Here is a 16,790-nt window from a genome sequence, read left to right as displayed (position 1 = left end):
GCTGCACGTTCAGAATGTGAACTTCCAATTTCTACAACATCCCAAATCTGCTGGAATCCAATTTAAGCTGCTGGATACAGATTTGGTGACTAACGAGGCTATTGAAATGCAAATAAATTATATGACTTATATAGTCATGTAACAGCAGCTCATGATTATTTTGATTTCGTTTTTATCAAAATGTCCCAGCCAACTATAAAAATCACCTGAAACCTTTCATGAAATTAGCTCCCCAATAAATAAAAAACTTGTTTACATTTTCCTTTGCCTTTTGTATGGGAAACAAGATCACGGTGCACACGCTGTTCTGATGTCATACAAACAGATATCTATCCACTATTTCCTCTCTCGATCTTTGCAATGCATCTTCGAATAGAAATGGTTCTGTACGTCACAGACATTCCGCCTGCACTTACACTTATTAGATTTAATTCCCATTATTTTCTATGAAGCTAGATCCTGATGGACATTTTCAAACTTTGACATAAGCAGCGTCCCTGTTATTAACTGTATTTTCTGCGGCTCCTCCTTGAGTGACCATTGGGCAGCTTGATCATTTCCCCAGTGGGTTCCCATTAACGCTTGTTGCAGTTCCTTTTTGACCACTAATTTTATTATATGTTATAATAATAATCTTATGGTGCTAAATGTGGCAGTGAGCTCTAGATCATGGCTTGACACCCAAAAATGCTCTCTGTCAAAATAGCAATGTTTCTGTATGACAACTGAGATACAAACCTTCTCCTATGGACAAGGGAGTACCGTTGCCTGAAACGACTTGCTGTTTCACCAAATTCTGCATCAGAAGCCAGTCTCTTCTGACCTCTCTCATCAACAATACACTCATTGATGCTTTTTATTTATTTATTTACTTATTTTGGAACTTTATAGAGCCATAAAGTCTGTTAGGTGTGAAAATCCTGGGAGGTCATCAGTTTCTGAAATGCTCAAACCAGCCCATTTGGCACCTAGCACCATGCCATGGGATCACATGTAGCTGGGTGGGTGTTCCTAATGAAGTGGCCCGTCAATGTCCATCTAATATGATATTATACCGGTAGCATGATAACATTTGTAAGGAATAAAACACCACACTTATGGCTGTGCTAATAGTTCTGTTGTAGCACATCCCTAAGTGTTTTATTCCTTTTATACCACTTAGAATATGCAAATGATTTCAAACAATATATTAAAATTGTAGGCATACGATGCGTCTTAACTGTTTAGATGTACACTGTGTTACAACCTTGTTGTGAAAGGTTTGTGAGGCAAGTCTTATTTAAGATTGGCAAGTCTTATTTAAGATTGTATTGATTTAAGATTGTTAAATCTTAACAATTAAAAATGCAGCTTATCATGTTACTGAACACTTTTAGTCCACTTTTACAAAGAGGCGACACCAGAGATTTCTGCCACAATCGTTAGATGATCCTCTGCTTACCGGAAAATTCCCTATATCAGCTATGATACAGAACATAACTTTGATTACATAACACGTTCAACCTTTGGATTCTGTTGTTATTGTAGAAATGATCCTGGTTTAATAAATCAGTCCGTTTCGGAGTCCCCGATTAAACCAGTTTAAGTACATGATGACATCTTTTAGAATGAGATCATGAACACGAAAGGTTTCAAGGCTGAATATTGAGGTCTTTTAACCTCCCCGACTGCGCTCTACATTTCTATTCCCCGGCGTGCTCCCCGAACATGACATTGAACAGTCATTGCGGTTGGAGTCTCATTTCCCTGAATAGCAGCCGTGATTGGAGAGAGCTGTGGCATCACACGTTCTCCTCGTCTGCTCTTCCGTACTTCTGGGAGCAGCAGTTGGGCAGCGAGCAAAAGAGCAGGAGAGAATCGCTGGAATAATTCTCCAAAAACGCACACTGTTCTTCTCCTCTGCCTTCTAACCCACTTTCTCACCCCGACCAGCTTCCACCAGAGCGGAAGGAACTTAACCTACTTAGCACTGTACCAGGCACACTGAGAGACTGCAGCTCTGCAATCACACACTAACTGATGTACCCATGTACGTGTGTGTGGTACGGTGATGGAAATATGCCACCTCTCGACCTGTAGGTTTTGAAGCTGCTCGAAAGGAAGCAAAAAACGTCAGATCTGAAACTGTCATGAAGGCTTTCACGGCTTTCACTGTGAATCATAATGAAACCTGCGAGCGAAGATGCAGTCGTCCCTTTTTTTTTTCTTTTCTAAGTCAGAGAGGATTTGAGATTTTTTTTTTTTACTTACAATTTACATAACAAATATTATAGTTTGTATATCAGACATATTAGCTTGTATATCAATACACCATTTTGGATCAGTTCTTGACAGACATTATAATATCGATTACACCTATTATACCACCCCTGAAATGAAAATGGGAATTTTATGGTTTTTGTTTCCTGCTTTATCATTTTCTGCTAAACAATAAAAGAATTCACAAGACTTTCTGCACTCAAGATATGTAGTATGGTGTGAGGTCCAGTTATCAACCCACAGTCCCATGTATATAGGATTTCTTTTCTTTTTTTTCGGTTGCTCTTTCTTTAGAGAAATGCTCGGATATCAATATCTGATACTGTGTGGTGAAAACCTTGTGCCCATGCGACACCAAACAGCAGCGATCCGGACAGGTTTCACAGATAACGATGGCAGACGAGGCCCTGCAAACCCGTGAAAATATTAAGAAGAGGAACTACAACATCTTCCTGCAGTATCAGTAACCTGATAATAATAAGTAAACATGAGTTCATAGCTTGTAGCAGACACGTGCAAACAGCCATGCAGGCTAGGCAAGAAAAACTACAACCAGATATCGATGGTGAGGAAAAAGACTGCTGAATTATACTAAGATTGTGTGTTACTCATTTCAGCATTTGTACCAGTATGTAGTAACACGGTCTGTGGGGAAAATATGGTATTTAAGTACAATTACAATAAATTAAGATCAACAGACCTTTCACTTTTAAATCTCAGGTTATTATAAAACTGTGTGCCTTTGTGTGCGCATAAGTGTGTGTGTGTGTGTGTGTGTGTGTGCATGACGGTAAGGGTCTGAAAGGTTGCGTGCTCATGACTATATGAGTGGGAGTGTGGTGACACACGCAGCCTCTGAACTCGGCAGCGAATTCGGGGATGCTGGATCATTGACCTCCACAGCTTCAGTGTCATCACAGACCGTCTCCACGGCTTAGTCACTCGTTATTTTTGTTGTTTTGCTTTTTTTTTTATTTTGCAAATGCAAAAATAAGGCTTTACTTATACAGTCTTTTATAATAATAATAATCCTGAAACGTTACTAACGTGTTCCTGTGTTCATATACAGTCTGTTGACCGGGGAAGCTGTTGAATGTTCTTTCTGTGTGAATATGTGATTTGTGATTAGGTAGAGAGGATGAGTTACTAGCAGTTATTACAGTAATCTGAGACCCTGGTGTCCTTGTTTAGCCAGAGAACCTGCTCCTGGCCAGCAAGTGCAAGAACGCGGCGGTGAAGTTAGCCGATTTCGGTCTAGCCATTGAAGTCCAAGGGGAACAGCAGGCCTGGTTTGGTATGTAGCCTGAAATGAAACTAGCCACATCAGGCTGATGCCTCAGCTATCTTGGGGATCGCTAGCTTTTTTTTTTACTATCACTATCTCAATGTACAGGATTCGCCGGCACACCAGGTTACCTGTCTCCTGAGGTGCTAAGGAAAGAGGCTTATGGGAAACCTGTGGACATTTGGGCTTGTGGTGAGTCATCAGTCTCATCCTGGCTCTCTCTCTCTCTCTCTCTCTCTCTCTCTCTTTCATGTTTGTTTCTGGCTTGTTTCTGTGCCCAGCTATTCCTCCTTTTAATAATCATAACATCGCCCATGTCCGAAATCAGGGGTTGTACTCTGCAAAGTATTTGGAGTGCTTAACAAATACCTTTAGCAGATCCAGCAAACTTTTTTCTTCTGTTTAGAATCCACACCACTGGTCCAAATTGGTGATATTAATGCGACTGTTAATAAAATGCATTAATTATTTTTTCCTGTAAAATGTCTACACAGGTGTTATCTTGTACATTCTGCTTGTGGGCTACCCTCCTTTCTGGGATGAGGACCAGCACAAACTCTACCAGCAGATCAAAGCTGGAGCCTATGATGTAAGTGCCGGACATTGTTACACACCATTTTTACATCTATCTTCCACTCCAACACGCGTCGTGCATGTGTGTGTGTGTGTGTGTGTGTGTGTATGTTTGTGTACGCAATGTCCTCCAGTTTCCTTCTCCGGAGTGGGACACGGTCACCCCTGAAGCCAAAAACCTCATTAACCAGATGCTCACCATCAACCCGGCCAAGAGGATCACAGCACAGGAAGCTCTTAAACACCCATGGGTCTGCGTAAGTGTCTACGGTTATGCAAGCACACACACATTCACTTCATCATCACAAATATAATCAGATGAGCAGTCTGAGACTCTCCACTATGTGTCACAGTAGGAAAATGCATGTTGAACCAAAGCTCTAAATATTATGTCCTTGTACATTTGAGCTTCATGAAGGGTGCCGATATTTCTGAAAGGCGCTGTATATAAAACAATATTAAAAACGTGCGTAAAGTTTAACATTCAATCCGAACATTCAATCCGTTTTGTATGACTAACACACAGCTCATGTCATTTTCTAACGACATTTCCTCTTATCACAGCAACGCTCAACCGTGGCCTCCATGATGCACAGACAAGAGACAGTAGAGTGTCTGAAGAAGTTCAACGCCAGGAGAAAACTCAAGGTCTGATTTTATTTTTCCTATTTTTTTCCCAGTTTCCATTGACAAGGTGCTGGTGCAGGAGATGCTGATGTTTTGTGAAGAACCTGGATGTTTATGAATGCAAAATATGCAAAATGTTGGTCAAAATACTGTATTGGAGATCCACAATATGTAATATATTTATTATTAACAATTATTAACAATTATTAACTGTTTATTATTAACAATAGTCTTACCAAGATGAAATGATTAATGTTAATGGCAGCCATGAAATTACTAGACTTAAGAAAAACTTTGCTGCTCAGTTAATCAGTTTTCTGGAACATTCCCTTGGATTGAGTCACCGTTCACTACAAAAGTTGTTATTATTATTATTATTATTATTATTATTATTATTATTATTATTATTATTATTATTATTATTATTATTATTATTATTATTATTATTATTATTATTATTATTATTATTATATTTTTGAGCAGCCTACAGTACAGTATGTCTCAATATTTTTCTAATAAATCTGTCTCGCCTCCACTTTGTCATTCTGCATTAGCTAGCTAGCTAGATTATTAGATTAGATTAGATTAGATTCAACTAATCTAATCTAATCTAATCTAATAATCTAGCTAGCTAGCTAAATTATAAGATCGGTGACTGTTTCCTAGCAACAGTTTTTTTGAATATCTTCTTGTGTCCATATCGAAAGCATGACCCAGGACTTCCAGTTACATGTATGACTAAAAACAAGCTACTAAAGCTATTACGGTGACGAAATGATACCGTCTTCAAGCCTGGACCCAAGCAGAGTTAGCAGTGAAAAGGTTCAGAATGATTTATACCTCATTAGGCACCAGTACCACGTCAATGGAAATGCGCTGACCGCAGACGTTTTTTTCTTTCTTTTTATTTTTTTTTGCATTATAGTTATACTGTAGCTTATTGCACTGTGAACTGTTTCTTTCCAGGGAGCCATTCTTACCACCATGCTGGTTTCACGCAACTTCTCTGGTAAGTAAATGTTAATCTTGACGCATGAAGCCACTGGGATCAGTTATTTATCAAATTAAATAAAGCACAAAAGAAATGCAACGAAAACCTCTACTTCTAGGATTCCTATAGGTCTATAGGAGACGTCACCGTATGACTCTAATATAGAATGAAATTCGAAGCAATGTCATAAAGATCCTTCTTTCTTTCTTGGTTTTTTTTTTGTTTTTGTTTTTTTTTTAAATATGCATGCGTGTCCCGGATGTTTAGCAAGTTCGTACACTGGGTCTGGAAAGCCGGTGCTGTAGGGAAGGAGGGTTTTTGGGTGTGTGCCTCTGTACCAGAATGTGTTCAGTAACTGGCGTTTATAATAACATGTGATTTATGTCTGCTCTAATGAAGCATCTGCTCTCTCCACACACTCCTGCAACACACAACACACACATACACACACAATCACACATTTCAGACACTCACACTTCAAACAGCAGGTTGGTGGGTGGCAGCGACAGTTTTTGTTCTAAGGAAGCTTTTGGATGAGCTCTCTCTCTCTCTTTCTCTCTCTCTCTCTCTCTCTCTCTCTCTCTCTCTCTCTCTCTCTCCTTCTTTCTCTCTGTGTGCTCTCATTACTGTAATTACCTCATCCTGTGGGGTGTGTCAGCAGGAGAGGAGGTAGAGGAGTGTCCAAGCATCACTCACACACATGTGTACACACACACACACACACACACACACACAAACACACACACTCAACCTTAAAGGGGAAGTTCACCATTTTGAAAACATTTCTGGATCATTTGCTTGTTGAGAAGTAAACAAAATCAGAATTGGGGTGTAAAAAAGGGTGTAGATGTAGAAAGTGGGTGGAGTTCCAGCGAATATGTTATTAGGAAGTGTGGATAATTACATCCAGTCCTTCAAGCTCCCTTTAGGAAACGAGACCACAGTGCAGCATGTAATGACAGTTTCATAATGACCTACAATTAGATTTCACTTTTTATTTCATAGTCACTTTTAGTGCTTTTTCTTCGAATGCCATAATCCAAAACCCTTCATTTAAAACCATGCAAGAGATTAACGAGATCTCAAGCCATCAGTCCAGGGATCCAAACGCATTAAAGAGAAAACGCTCAGAAGGTCACTGATGAATACAGACAGAATGACACAACACATTTTTTCTTATCTTAAATGTCATTTCTCATATCATTTCATTATATGAGCATTTTTAAACGCAGGACTGATGATGTGTTTTTACTATATATCAAAACGCACTAGAATCTTACTACATTTAGTTTATTGTGGTTGTACTAATTAGTTTTATATGCTTAAGGTACTGTTTGGTTCTCACGCACTGTAGCCAAAACCTTGTCTTTTCTTTTATATTCTTTTTTTTTTTTCGTCTCACTGTGACAAGAGTAACTGTTACTAAGCACAAGGAATTTCTCCTAGGAGCGGTGCCTTAAAATCATGGCGTGTTTCTGATGAAAGCACTGTGTTAACTGAACATTAACACAGTGATCTTCTCTCCTCTCCTTCTTCTTGCATTCTGTCTCACACTCTCCATGCGCCGTGTGTTATTACGGCTGGTGTATGTGTGTGTCTCTGGCAGTGGGCCGGCAGACCACAGCTCCGGCCGCGGTCTCGGCGGTGGCTGCTGCCGCTGCAGCCAGCAATGCCGCCGGTCTGGTGGAACAAGGTAGCCCTTCATCACAGGAGTTCTTGCTTCTCTCTTCTTCTTCTTTTTCTTCTTCATCTTTCCTCTTTCTCCTTCTTTGGTGTTTCAGAGGCCACACCTCAGCATGGAGCCTTTAGCATGTCCTGATCTCACAGCTGTCTAATATTGACACCTGCACTGTGAACTGGAGCGTGTGGCTGAGCAGTCGGAATGGCGTGCCGTTATTTTTGTCAGACTTCATCAACTTGCATTTCACTTCCCATGTTTCTGCCTGTTTTTGTCATCTTTTCACTGTTGTTCACTGTAAGTTTTGTGCTGTTGCTTTACGGTGGTGTTTACATGTGAAGATTCTCGGCAATGCAAACGAATAAACGATTGAATTCGTCTTTGAAACGATTAGATCATTTTACCTGTAAGTTCCATTTGGTGCACATCAAATATTTCTGCATAGAAAAATCCATGTCACTGTTTAACAAATCGCGGTTGCTTAATTCCGAGGACTTATCGATAAGTGGAGACTGATGATCCTTACTCTTGTGTCTCTGTATTTATTTAAGTAGTTACTGGATTACTGAAAAATAAACCACAATATTCTTGTGTATCGAATGAAGCACATGGAAGTTGCCGTATGATAGGGGAGATTTGCCTGGAGGTTGCGAATGGGCCGAGAGCAAAATTGAGAGAAAATGGAGAAGAGAGAGACAGAGCACGCGCAAAACCTTCTGAATTAATCAGCAATCAGCAAAACCGATTAATTATTTTTTTACATCAAACTAGCAATGAATTTGGATTATTAATGCAGCATGTAAACATGGTCTGTGTCTCTCCACACACACCATCACTTCTATCTCTGTCCTATTTTCATTCCTCTTCCTGTTCACCACACACTGTCACTCTGTTTCCTTATCTTCTTTTCCGTATTGTGTTCTGTCAGTAGTCAGCATGCTCCATCGTTTTGCACTCATCACCACATCCCTTCATCACTGTCCTTTAGCTGTTCACTCATCTTCCAGCTGTGCTCTCTCTTTCTCTCTCTCTCTCTCTCTCTCTCTCTCTCTCTCTCTCTGCCCTCATTCTCCACCCCCTCACTTTCTCTCTCTCTCTCTCTCTGGGTTCCTGTCACTTCTCTCCTGATAGGTCTCTTTTCCCTGCCAGTGCTCCTGTCCCTGGTTTGCTGAATGCTGCACGGGGCCGCATGCATGCAAGTTGTGGTGCAGAAGAAGGTGGCTCAGATCATGTTGCATGAACGAGAAGACTTTAATCTTTGCATTAAGGAAAGGGGGTTCAATGTCAGGGTAGCAGTACATAATACCACATGGTTTAATATCAGTCGTGTGCTTTAGACTCGGTTAAGTTTCCTTTACCTTTTTTCGTAAAGGTTAACTTGCATGCCCTAGATTGTAGATCTAGAAGGTTCTGTAACTACAGTTTTAATGACTGAGACCATGTTTATGGAGAATATTATATATTTTCACATGCTCCAGGCTGCGTATTAGTTACATTTAGATTATTAAACATATCAATATAATCAAATGAAATGCTTAACTGAAAAAGCTATACTTTGAGGTTATATTCATCCTTTAATTTCAACTCCAGTGTACTGAAGTAAATAAAAACTATAACTTTGTCAATGCCCAAACACAGACACAACTGACTCTATATTGAATCTATCCTTGCTGTTTTGTATTTTGCTCGTGCCCTGCGTAAAGCCATGTGTGTCTGTTTTATTCTATTCAACTTGCTGTAGCACCAAGGAATAGTTGCTCTCTCTTTTGCTCTCAGCTCTGACTGACTTTCTTCCCTCTTTAGCTTTTCGTTGATTTCTCTGTTGATTTCTGTGTATTTTTGTCAATGTGTGTTTGTCTGTGGGTTTATTTCGAGCAAGATTCTAAATTTGTTACCTCCAGGTACCACTAAGTCTTGACAAGAGGATCTGGGCTTGAAAGGACGTGATTAGAAAAGACTTCTGCTGCTGTCCTAGAAAAATATCCCTCCAAAAAAAGCTAATTTTTTTGGTTAACGTATTCCGTTAAGTAGCTTAGTGTTCTAGTTGGATGAGTAGAATTTGGATTAGTATTTACATGAATTCACACTGTTTAGAATTCTTCCCCTAGTCCACGCGCATTTGAACCCCCTGCCCTCTTTCAACGACCAAAGGTCTTCCGAGTGAACCTTTTATTATCTCTCGCTCTTAATCCATTCTCTTATAATCTCTTCCTTTCTGTCTTGCCTTCTGTGCCTCTAAAATCTGTGCCAAGGTAAGGAGTCTCTCTCTCTCTCTCTCTCTCTCTCTCTCTCTCTTTCTGTTCTTCTTTCTTTAACTCTTGCCCTCTCTCTGTCGCAATAAGAACGAGGCTTAGGCACATAGGGAACGGTCACTTTTTCTTTACCCCACTGCAATGAATGCAGTGAAGAAATCATCCTCAGCTCATTTCTCAAGATCATTTCATTTAACTGTTTTGATTTCGATACTATAATAAATAATTGCATCCATGCTTGACAAAGGTTCATTTGGTCTGTTTGACTAGCAGGGCTGTACAGCCCCATCTACACCATGCATTAACAATGTAATGTGTATCTGGATCAGATTATCTGGATATAACGAGTCGTACTTTAGGCTTTAGGTACATTCTCGTCTGCTTTGTGATCGGATTTCATGTCTCCCACTCACTATGCAAATCTGTGGACGTGCAAAAAAATCTACCGGCTGACATTCACATAGTCACATAACAAAGGATAAAGAGGCAGCTGCAAACCCTGCATATGCTGTTCATTACCAAAAAGCATGATGAAGCCATCACATATATAACTCTGGTGCACAAAATCAGTTTATAAACCTCTGTAAGGTGCTCCAAAAGTGGTCAAAAAAGGCAGATTCATATGTGGAGACAAGAAATTGACAACACTAGATTTTGGTTAAACCTAGTGTTGAATCAAAGCAAGCAAACTTTAATACTTTCACCAATGTGCGTCACTGGGTACGCATCTCGCTTTAAACACATAGTCCACCCTGCAGAAATCTACACAAGTCTAGACTGACCCATCCCCTTTTTTCATTTTCAGCCCAAGTTCCAGTGACACTTCAAGTCTAGAGATTTTTCTGAAGCTCTTCTCTCTTGCATCACTCAGCCTGTAATAGTAGCCTGGGCACAACTATGTAAATGTGTATTGTGAGGCCCAAAACACATCATAACAACAGTCAGTGTAAACCGACAATTCATTTTCTGGTGGTTAGATTTCAGATGTCAGATTTATTTCATAGTTATAATTTCCCAAACTAAATTTATTTGAAAATCAGGACGTGTTTATGTGACGTTTTTCCCTACACTTGCCAGAGATTCGGTCACAGTATAAGGCAGATTACTGATCTGATCCTGCTCTCATGCAATTTTCCAATCCTGATAACATATCCAGATACAGATTTTTAATGCCAGGTATAAATGGAGTCTGTGTTATCATCCTGCTCCCTGTGTGTCTGCGTGAGTGACTGAATGATCGGATGTGTGCACATTCCTGCATGTGCACGATGCACGTATCGCATTGAGCATGCCGCGGTTCAGGGAGGTGATACCTCCTTTCTGCTCATAACGTACCTTTTTAGGGGATTTTTCCCCCTCTTTGGTATGTTGTAACCCTATCTCTCTACATACTTATGCCCTTGATTTGCTCCACTTGCCCCAAATAGCATTTTAAAAGCCGGTTAATCCTCTCTGAGGAGAGTCATTGCCCAGCATTTTGGCCGTGAAAGCATTACATACATGCTCTGACTCTGGTTATGGTGACTAGGACTCTCTGTTCTGCCTACCCATGTTTTCCCTCCCTCTCTCTCCATCTGCAGCAGCCAAGAGCCTGCTCAACAAGAAGGCTGATGTCAAGGTAAGGTCTATTCTTTCTCTGCATTAGTTTCTCTTTATCACCAAGCCTTTTGCAGTCTAGTGTCCCTTCCCTTTGCTACAGACACAGGAGTGGGTTGGACAGCTTTCAGTCAGTTTACATGTCAGCTGTTATGTTTTCGTCTGCAGTGTTTGTTTTGGTTTCTTTTCTGTTTTGTTGTGTCTCACTACCGTTTTTGTGTCTGTCTATGTCTGATTAGAAGGGAGAATGTCAAAACTCGGGCTAGGTTGGGGACCACTTGTCAGGTTGATGAAGTCTCAGACCATTTATGCTTCAACTTGTCCTTGTTTTTAACCTAATTTCAATTCTCATTCACATGCCTTTGGGTGTCAGTAAAGTGCACAGCTCGTCTGTCTACATAACTAGTAACTGTTCATACCCTCAAAAATACAGTCCGATTGCAGACAACTTAAAAAGCTCATAGGAATTTGGAAATGTCGTTTTATAAAATATAGGAATATGTTAATCATGTTTTTCTAATTTGAGTTTTTGTTTGATAAAAATTATACAAGTATATACCATACCTAAAAAAATATTTCCCCCAGGAAACCTGTGTGCAAAACTATCTAGCAGTGATTTTAATAGTTTATCAGTCAGTAATAAATATAGTCCCAGTAATGTCATCCTTCTTGTGAAATAATTGTTTGATTGGATCTTTTTGCAGTTTGTTCATGCCACAGGGAGAAAAAAAACCCAAATTCATGGACCAAAAATATTCTTTAGGCAAACTCATAAGTCAGAAATATTCTTCAGGGCAACCAAAAAATGAACATTAGTTTCAAGATCATACATACATCTGTATATTTAATGGTTTTAAATGTATATTTAATGTGTTTTTCTTTTTATTATTTAAATATTTGTTTAGGAATAAATATATGAGCAGATGTGATATCAACGCAGTATAATGCAGTGTGCAGGGCTTCATTTGGTCTGATGGCACCTAATCCCCCTTGAAGTGATTCAGACATCCACATCAGCCTGTGCTACAGAATTAGAAATGTACCACTTCGCTGCTCTTCATGAGTGATTGGATGGCGAATAATCTGTAAAGTAATCCTCTCCAGTCGTGCATTCCTCACCGGGGCGCATTAATCATACCTTACATAATCTAGTAGCACGCTGATGATGAAATGCTGGGGGGAATGGGGGGAGGGGGTTGGTGCAGTTAATTTTTTTTTTTTGGCCCTCCTGCCCCCTCTCATGGCTTATTTCTGTAATGTGCACCAGCTCCAAATAGCTGGAAATGTTCTGAACTCGGCTTGGCACCGAGATCTCTCATTTTCACATTTTCATACCCTGCTTCACACGTCGGGTTTTGCTCTCTCTCTTTTTGTCTTCACTTTTCTCTCTTTTTATCTTTATCTTCCATCTACCTTTAGTGCTCTCTTTCTTTCTCTCTCTCTCTCTCTCTCTCTCTCTCTCTCTCTCTCTCCTACTTCCCTTTTTCCCTTTCTCTCACTCACTCACTCTCACTCACTCTCTCTCTCTCTCTCTCTCTCTCTCTCTCTCTCTCTCTCTCTCTCTCTCTTCCCCTCTCTCTCTCTGTCTCTCTTCCTGCTGCCTGATCAGTCCTATCTCGCTCAGCCCAACGTTCCGCCTACAGACCGACCGTGCTGTCTCGCCCTGCATTCTCATTTTTCTTTTCCTGCTTGCACTCTAACTCTCCATCCACCATCAGCACAGGCATTTTAAACAGAGGAAGCAATAGGTAGAGCAAGTGGACAGCAGCTTCGTTCTTTATACATCACTTCTTTATTGGCTATACAGCTATAAACACATTAAAGGCATTGGCAGAACATTTTCCGTATTTCTTAAAGAAAACATTCAGGCAGTATTAGTTTACAGTATAAAATGTTCAGATAGATCCAGAAATTATATTAAGGTTTGTCAGACCAGTAAAAATGTGGCCTCCAACAGTAAATAAACAATACAGTAAATTCTCATTATCTTATGGACTGGAGACTGGAGACTTTAAACTGGAGACATCCAACACAACACTATTTAAACACACTCTCCGGTGTTAATCACAGTGATGCTAGCCAATCATGAAGGTCTGTGAGTTCCTGTTTGCTGAAGAGGGCAGATTTCACTTTCCTCCGACTGCGATACAATGTTCTGTGTTAGAGAAAGCACACGTTAGGCATGTTGGGGATAAAATAGGGGAAAAGTAAAACATCCTCGAGCTCGGGCAAGTCTAAGAATACCCTACGAAAACCCTTAACTGACAAGCTCCTACGCATGCAGCTTCTGAAGCTATTAAAGTGATGATCCTGGCTTTCAGCAGTCTCTACCTTGACATGTCTGGCATATCAGTGTTGCCTATTCATCATCATACTCTGTGTCATTACCATGAAAAATAAAATGAAGCAAAGAAATAATGAGAGCCTAATAGCTTATATTAGCTAATAATGTTGTGCAATCAGTTCAATATCCAGGCATAGAAATGAAACGTAATAATTCTATTCATGCCTATTTGTTCAGTGTATATTTGCTGTTCAAATGGGCTTATTTATGTACATCCTAAAAATCTAGAGGAAGTCCCTGTTAGCTTTCTTTAGCTTTCCCTCGTCCACTTCACCTCCCTCACCTCCCATCGTTACACCTTCAGCATCCTGTAATCATTTTTCCTTCTTGCTCCAGCTCAGTTTGTCGCTCACCTCGTGAGATCTGATGTGTGTGCACCGCCGTGTAACGAAAGGCAGCAGAGGGTGCGACCACCACAGCGTGAGATGAGGCTCCGGCTCCTGGAATAGTTGGTGGTCTGAACCCTGCGAGCTGAGAGACAGAAATAGACACCTCCGCTGCGCCTCACTCATTGCTTAGTAACCGGCTCGCCACACTGCTATTGCTTTCCCACTATAAGATTTTGCCTTTTTCATTGAGGGATTTGAAATGAACATTAATAGAAATGTTGCACCTCATGTTTGAATTTCTGTAGGTTAAGAGTAGATGGCCTTCATACCTCGTACATGAAACGTTAGTCCGTGGTCAAGATATTGGACTGAAATTATAATAGGACAAAAAATAACCTCCAAAGAGGAGTAAAATTCTTGAGTAATTGTCCTGTGTTACTTTAAATGTAATATTTATCCAAGTTAGCCTGAAGCTAGCCTCAATTCTAGTTAGTCAGACTAGCCTCAATTCTAGTAGCTAGGCTTCATTTCAGCAAATTTACCATCAACGTCAGATATTATAGCCATTGATTCCTTCGTGTTTTCCTAGTGACATGCTTAAAACTCAAAAACTCACAGCTGAAAGAAAATCTCAAGTGTCCTACTGGTACATACGATTTTGAGGTGGCGTTCACGTGCGTTCAACTCGTAAAATACGTTTTCCCCCAACATTTTAACAATTCTTTTAGTAATACTTCTAAATTATAGTACAATAGTCGGTGCTTTCCTCTGAAAAAACAGGTGATTGTGGTGTGTAGACATTGCGGTGGAAGAAATATGACAATACAGGTTAATATGAAAAGCAACAGCTTATGCTATGTGCGTGTGCTAACTTATATAAGCTGTTTGTAGCCAGCTAGCAAATTAACGGCGCTTGGATCCATAGCAATGGACAATAACAATAAAGCATTGCTTGCATAGCTCCCAAAATCGCCTTTTTTAATCCTAGTGTTTTTCCCTGTGTTCTTCATCCTTTTATTGTCCAAGTCATGTGCATTAATCCATCCACGTTATTGTTCACACCCGTCTCGTTCTCTCCCTGCCATGCTATCACCCCCTCAATCACAGCAGAAAAGGAAATCCAGCTCCACCGTTCAGTACATGGTGAGGATCTTATTCAATCCATTTCATTTTTTTTAATCATCCCTGTTATCTCTTCATTCAGCAAATGATTTATTCATTCGTTGGTTTTCTGTACTTTGAGGAGAGCCTTTTTTCAAATCCTGTACATTTTGGGGTAATGATCTTGTAGAAACATTAGTAGGTGATGGACTTATAATGGAAATATTGTTCTGATTGTCATTAGTTGCTAAATTCATAGACAGCTAGAGCTTCCGTCACAACTTTGTGGGTTTTTTGATGGTAAGTTGAACACATATGAGTAACTGCCACCTAATTAGTAGCCTAGTGGTCCGTTAGCTGTATTTATCATTGCTAGAGCTAGCCTCAGAAACGTTTACACACTCACTGTTTAATATCTAATGACACTAAATCAAATTACCCAAATGACTAGTGTGTTTAATTTGTATTCATCCGCAAGTGGACATTTGATAAAAGGTCAGAATCAGCTGTCACTACGAGCTGTAACATCTGTAACCATAATGACAGCCTCGAGAGAAATAATGAAATCTTCGCTGAATATGATCTCTTCAAAATAGAATTATTTCTTTATGTCCTGTCTGGGTTTTATTTATGGACCAGGTTTTTTTTTCTTCAGACTGACACCTGCATTTCTTACACCTTTTTTGATAAGTATCTAACAAGCATACAACAGCATATACGTTTCCACTGCTATGGTTAAGAGATTTATGTAAAAAAAAAATGCTGATGATGTTAATAACGATTAAAACATTCGACTTAACCGCTTTGTAGCTTAGCTGTTTAAAGGGGATGGAAAAAAAAAAACAAGGTGTTTCCATCTTTCATTTTTTTGTCATTATTCTTGAATTTGTGTCTTTTTCTTGGAATATTATTACTATTGTTTCTTAAAATACTCAAGAATTTATTTGTGAAATAGCATGACTTAGTTCCTAAACAAAGCAATCATTATATTCTCGAAATATCCCAACTTTTTTTTTCCTCAAACAATTCTCTTTTTATTCTCGAAATTTTATTTTAAAATTGTAGTTTTTGTATTCAAATAATAATAATAAAAAAGCCCCAAAAGGCCATTGTAAAATAACACTGCTAGATGCTAGAATTAATTGAATTATATTTGTGAATAATTTAAAGGGAAGTAATATGTTGTGTGTGTGTGTGTGTGTGTGTGTGTGTGTGTGTGTGTGTGTGTATTAATGTATATTTATATGTGGATTTTTATTTATTTATTTGTTTGTGTGTTTTATTTATTTATTAAGATTTTACATTGTACTGTGTGTTGTACTAGAACTGTCACTACATCTACAAACACATAACTTTTCTTTACACAATGAGTGAGGTTCTATGAGGTGTGTGTATATGTATGTGTGTGTATATATGTTTGCATGCTCCAGAGTTGTCATGGTGATATCAGTTTTCAGTCTTTTTTTTTCCGCTCCTGTGTGCTTTTGTATTTAATCAGCTGTCTGTATAACTTAGAGAACACACAGTCCAACCCCACACTACTCTGTGAAGTGACATGCTCACTTTGTTTGTGTATTTCTGGACAGATGTCATATTACAGGGTTGTGTAATGTCCTGTGGATTATTTCAGGTGATCAGATTACAGGATATTCTCTAGATTCATTTTAGCCAAAAGGACAAAATTCCCTATCAATATTTACATGCATATGTATGTTGTATTTTCCTGGAGTTTTTATTGGATCACATAACAATGAT

The 16,790-nt window shown here is 39.3% G+C and overlaps 1 protein-coding gene across 25 annotated transcripts in view; it reads left to right on the top strand.

Annotated features, from left to right (window-relative positions):
• LOC132863004 (calcium/calmodulin-dependent protein kinase type II subunit beta) overlaps positions 1–16,790 on the top strand; it is a 51,367-nt gene that overhangs the window by 19,728 nt on the left and 14,849 nt on the right. For 4 of the 25 annotated variants that reach the window (XM_060895508.1, XM_060895482.1, XM_060895490.1 and 1 more), the window contains exons 7-15: positions 3,451–3,553; positions 3,653–3,736; positions 4,039–4,133; positions 4,252–4,374; positions 4,682–4,765; positions 5,711–5,753; positions 7,342–7,428; positions 11,246–11,283; positions 15,045–15,077. In XM_060895508.1, coding sequence (XP_060751491.1) covers positions 3,451–3,553; positions 3,653–3,736; positions 4,039–4,133; positions 4,252–4,374; positions 4,682–4,765; positions 5,711–5,753; positions 7,342–7,428; positions 11,246–11,283; positions 15,045–15,077 — 690 coding nt within the window. Of the gene's footprint in view, positions 1–3,450; positions 3,554–3,652; positions 3,737–4,038; positions 4,134–4,251; positions 4,375–4,681; positions 4,766–5,710; positions 5,754–7,341; positions 7,429–11,245; positions 11,284–15,041; positions 15,078–16,790 lie in introns of all 25 variants that reach the window. The other 21 variants (XM_060895486.1, XM_060895485.1, XM_060895503.1 and 18 more) reach the window with 9 other exon arrangements.

Source organism: Tachysurus vachellii, chromosome 20 (assembly GCF_030014155.1).
Source record: "Tachysurus vachellii isolate PV-2020 chromosome 20, HZAU_Pvac_v1, whole genome shotgun sequence".
NCBI classification, from domain to species: domain Eukaryota; kingdom Metazoa; phylum Chordata; class Actinopteri; order Siluriformes; family Bagridae; genus Tachysurus; species Tachysurus vachellii.
This window is presented reverse-complemented; position numbering and strand designations above follow the sequence as displayed.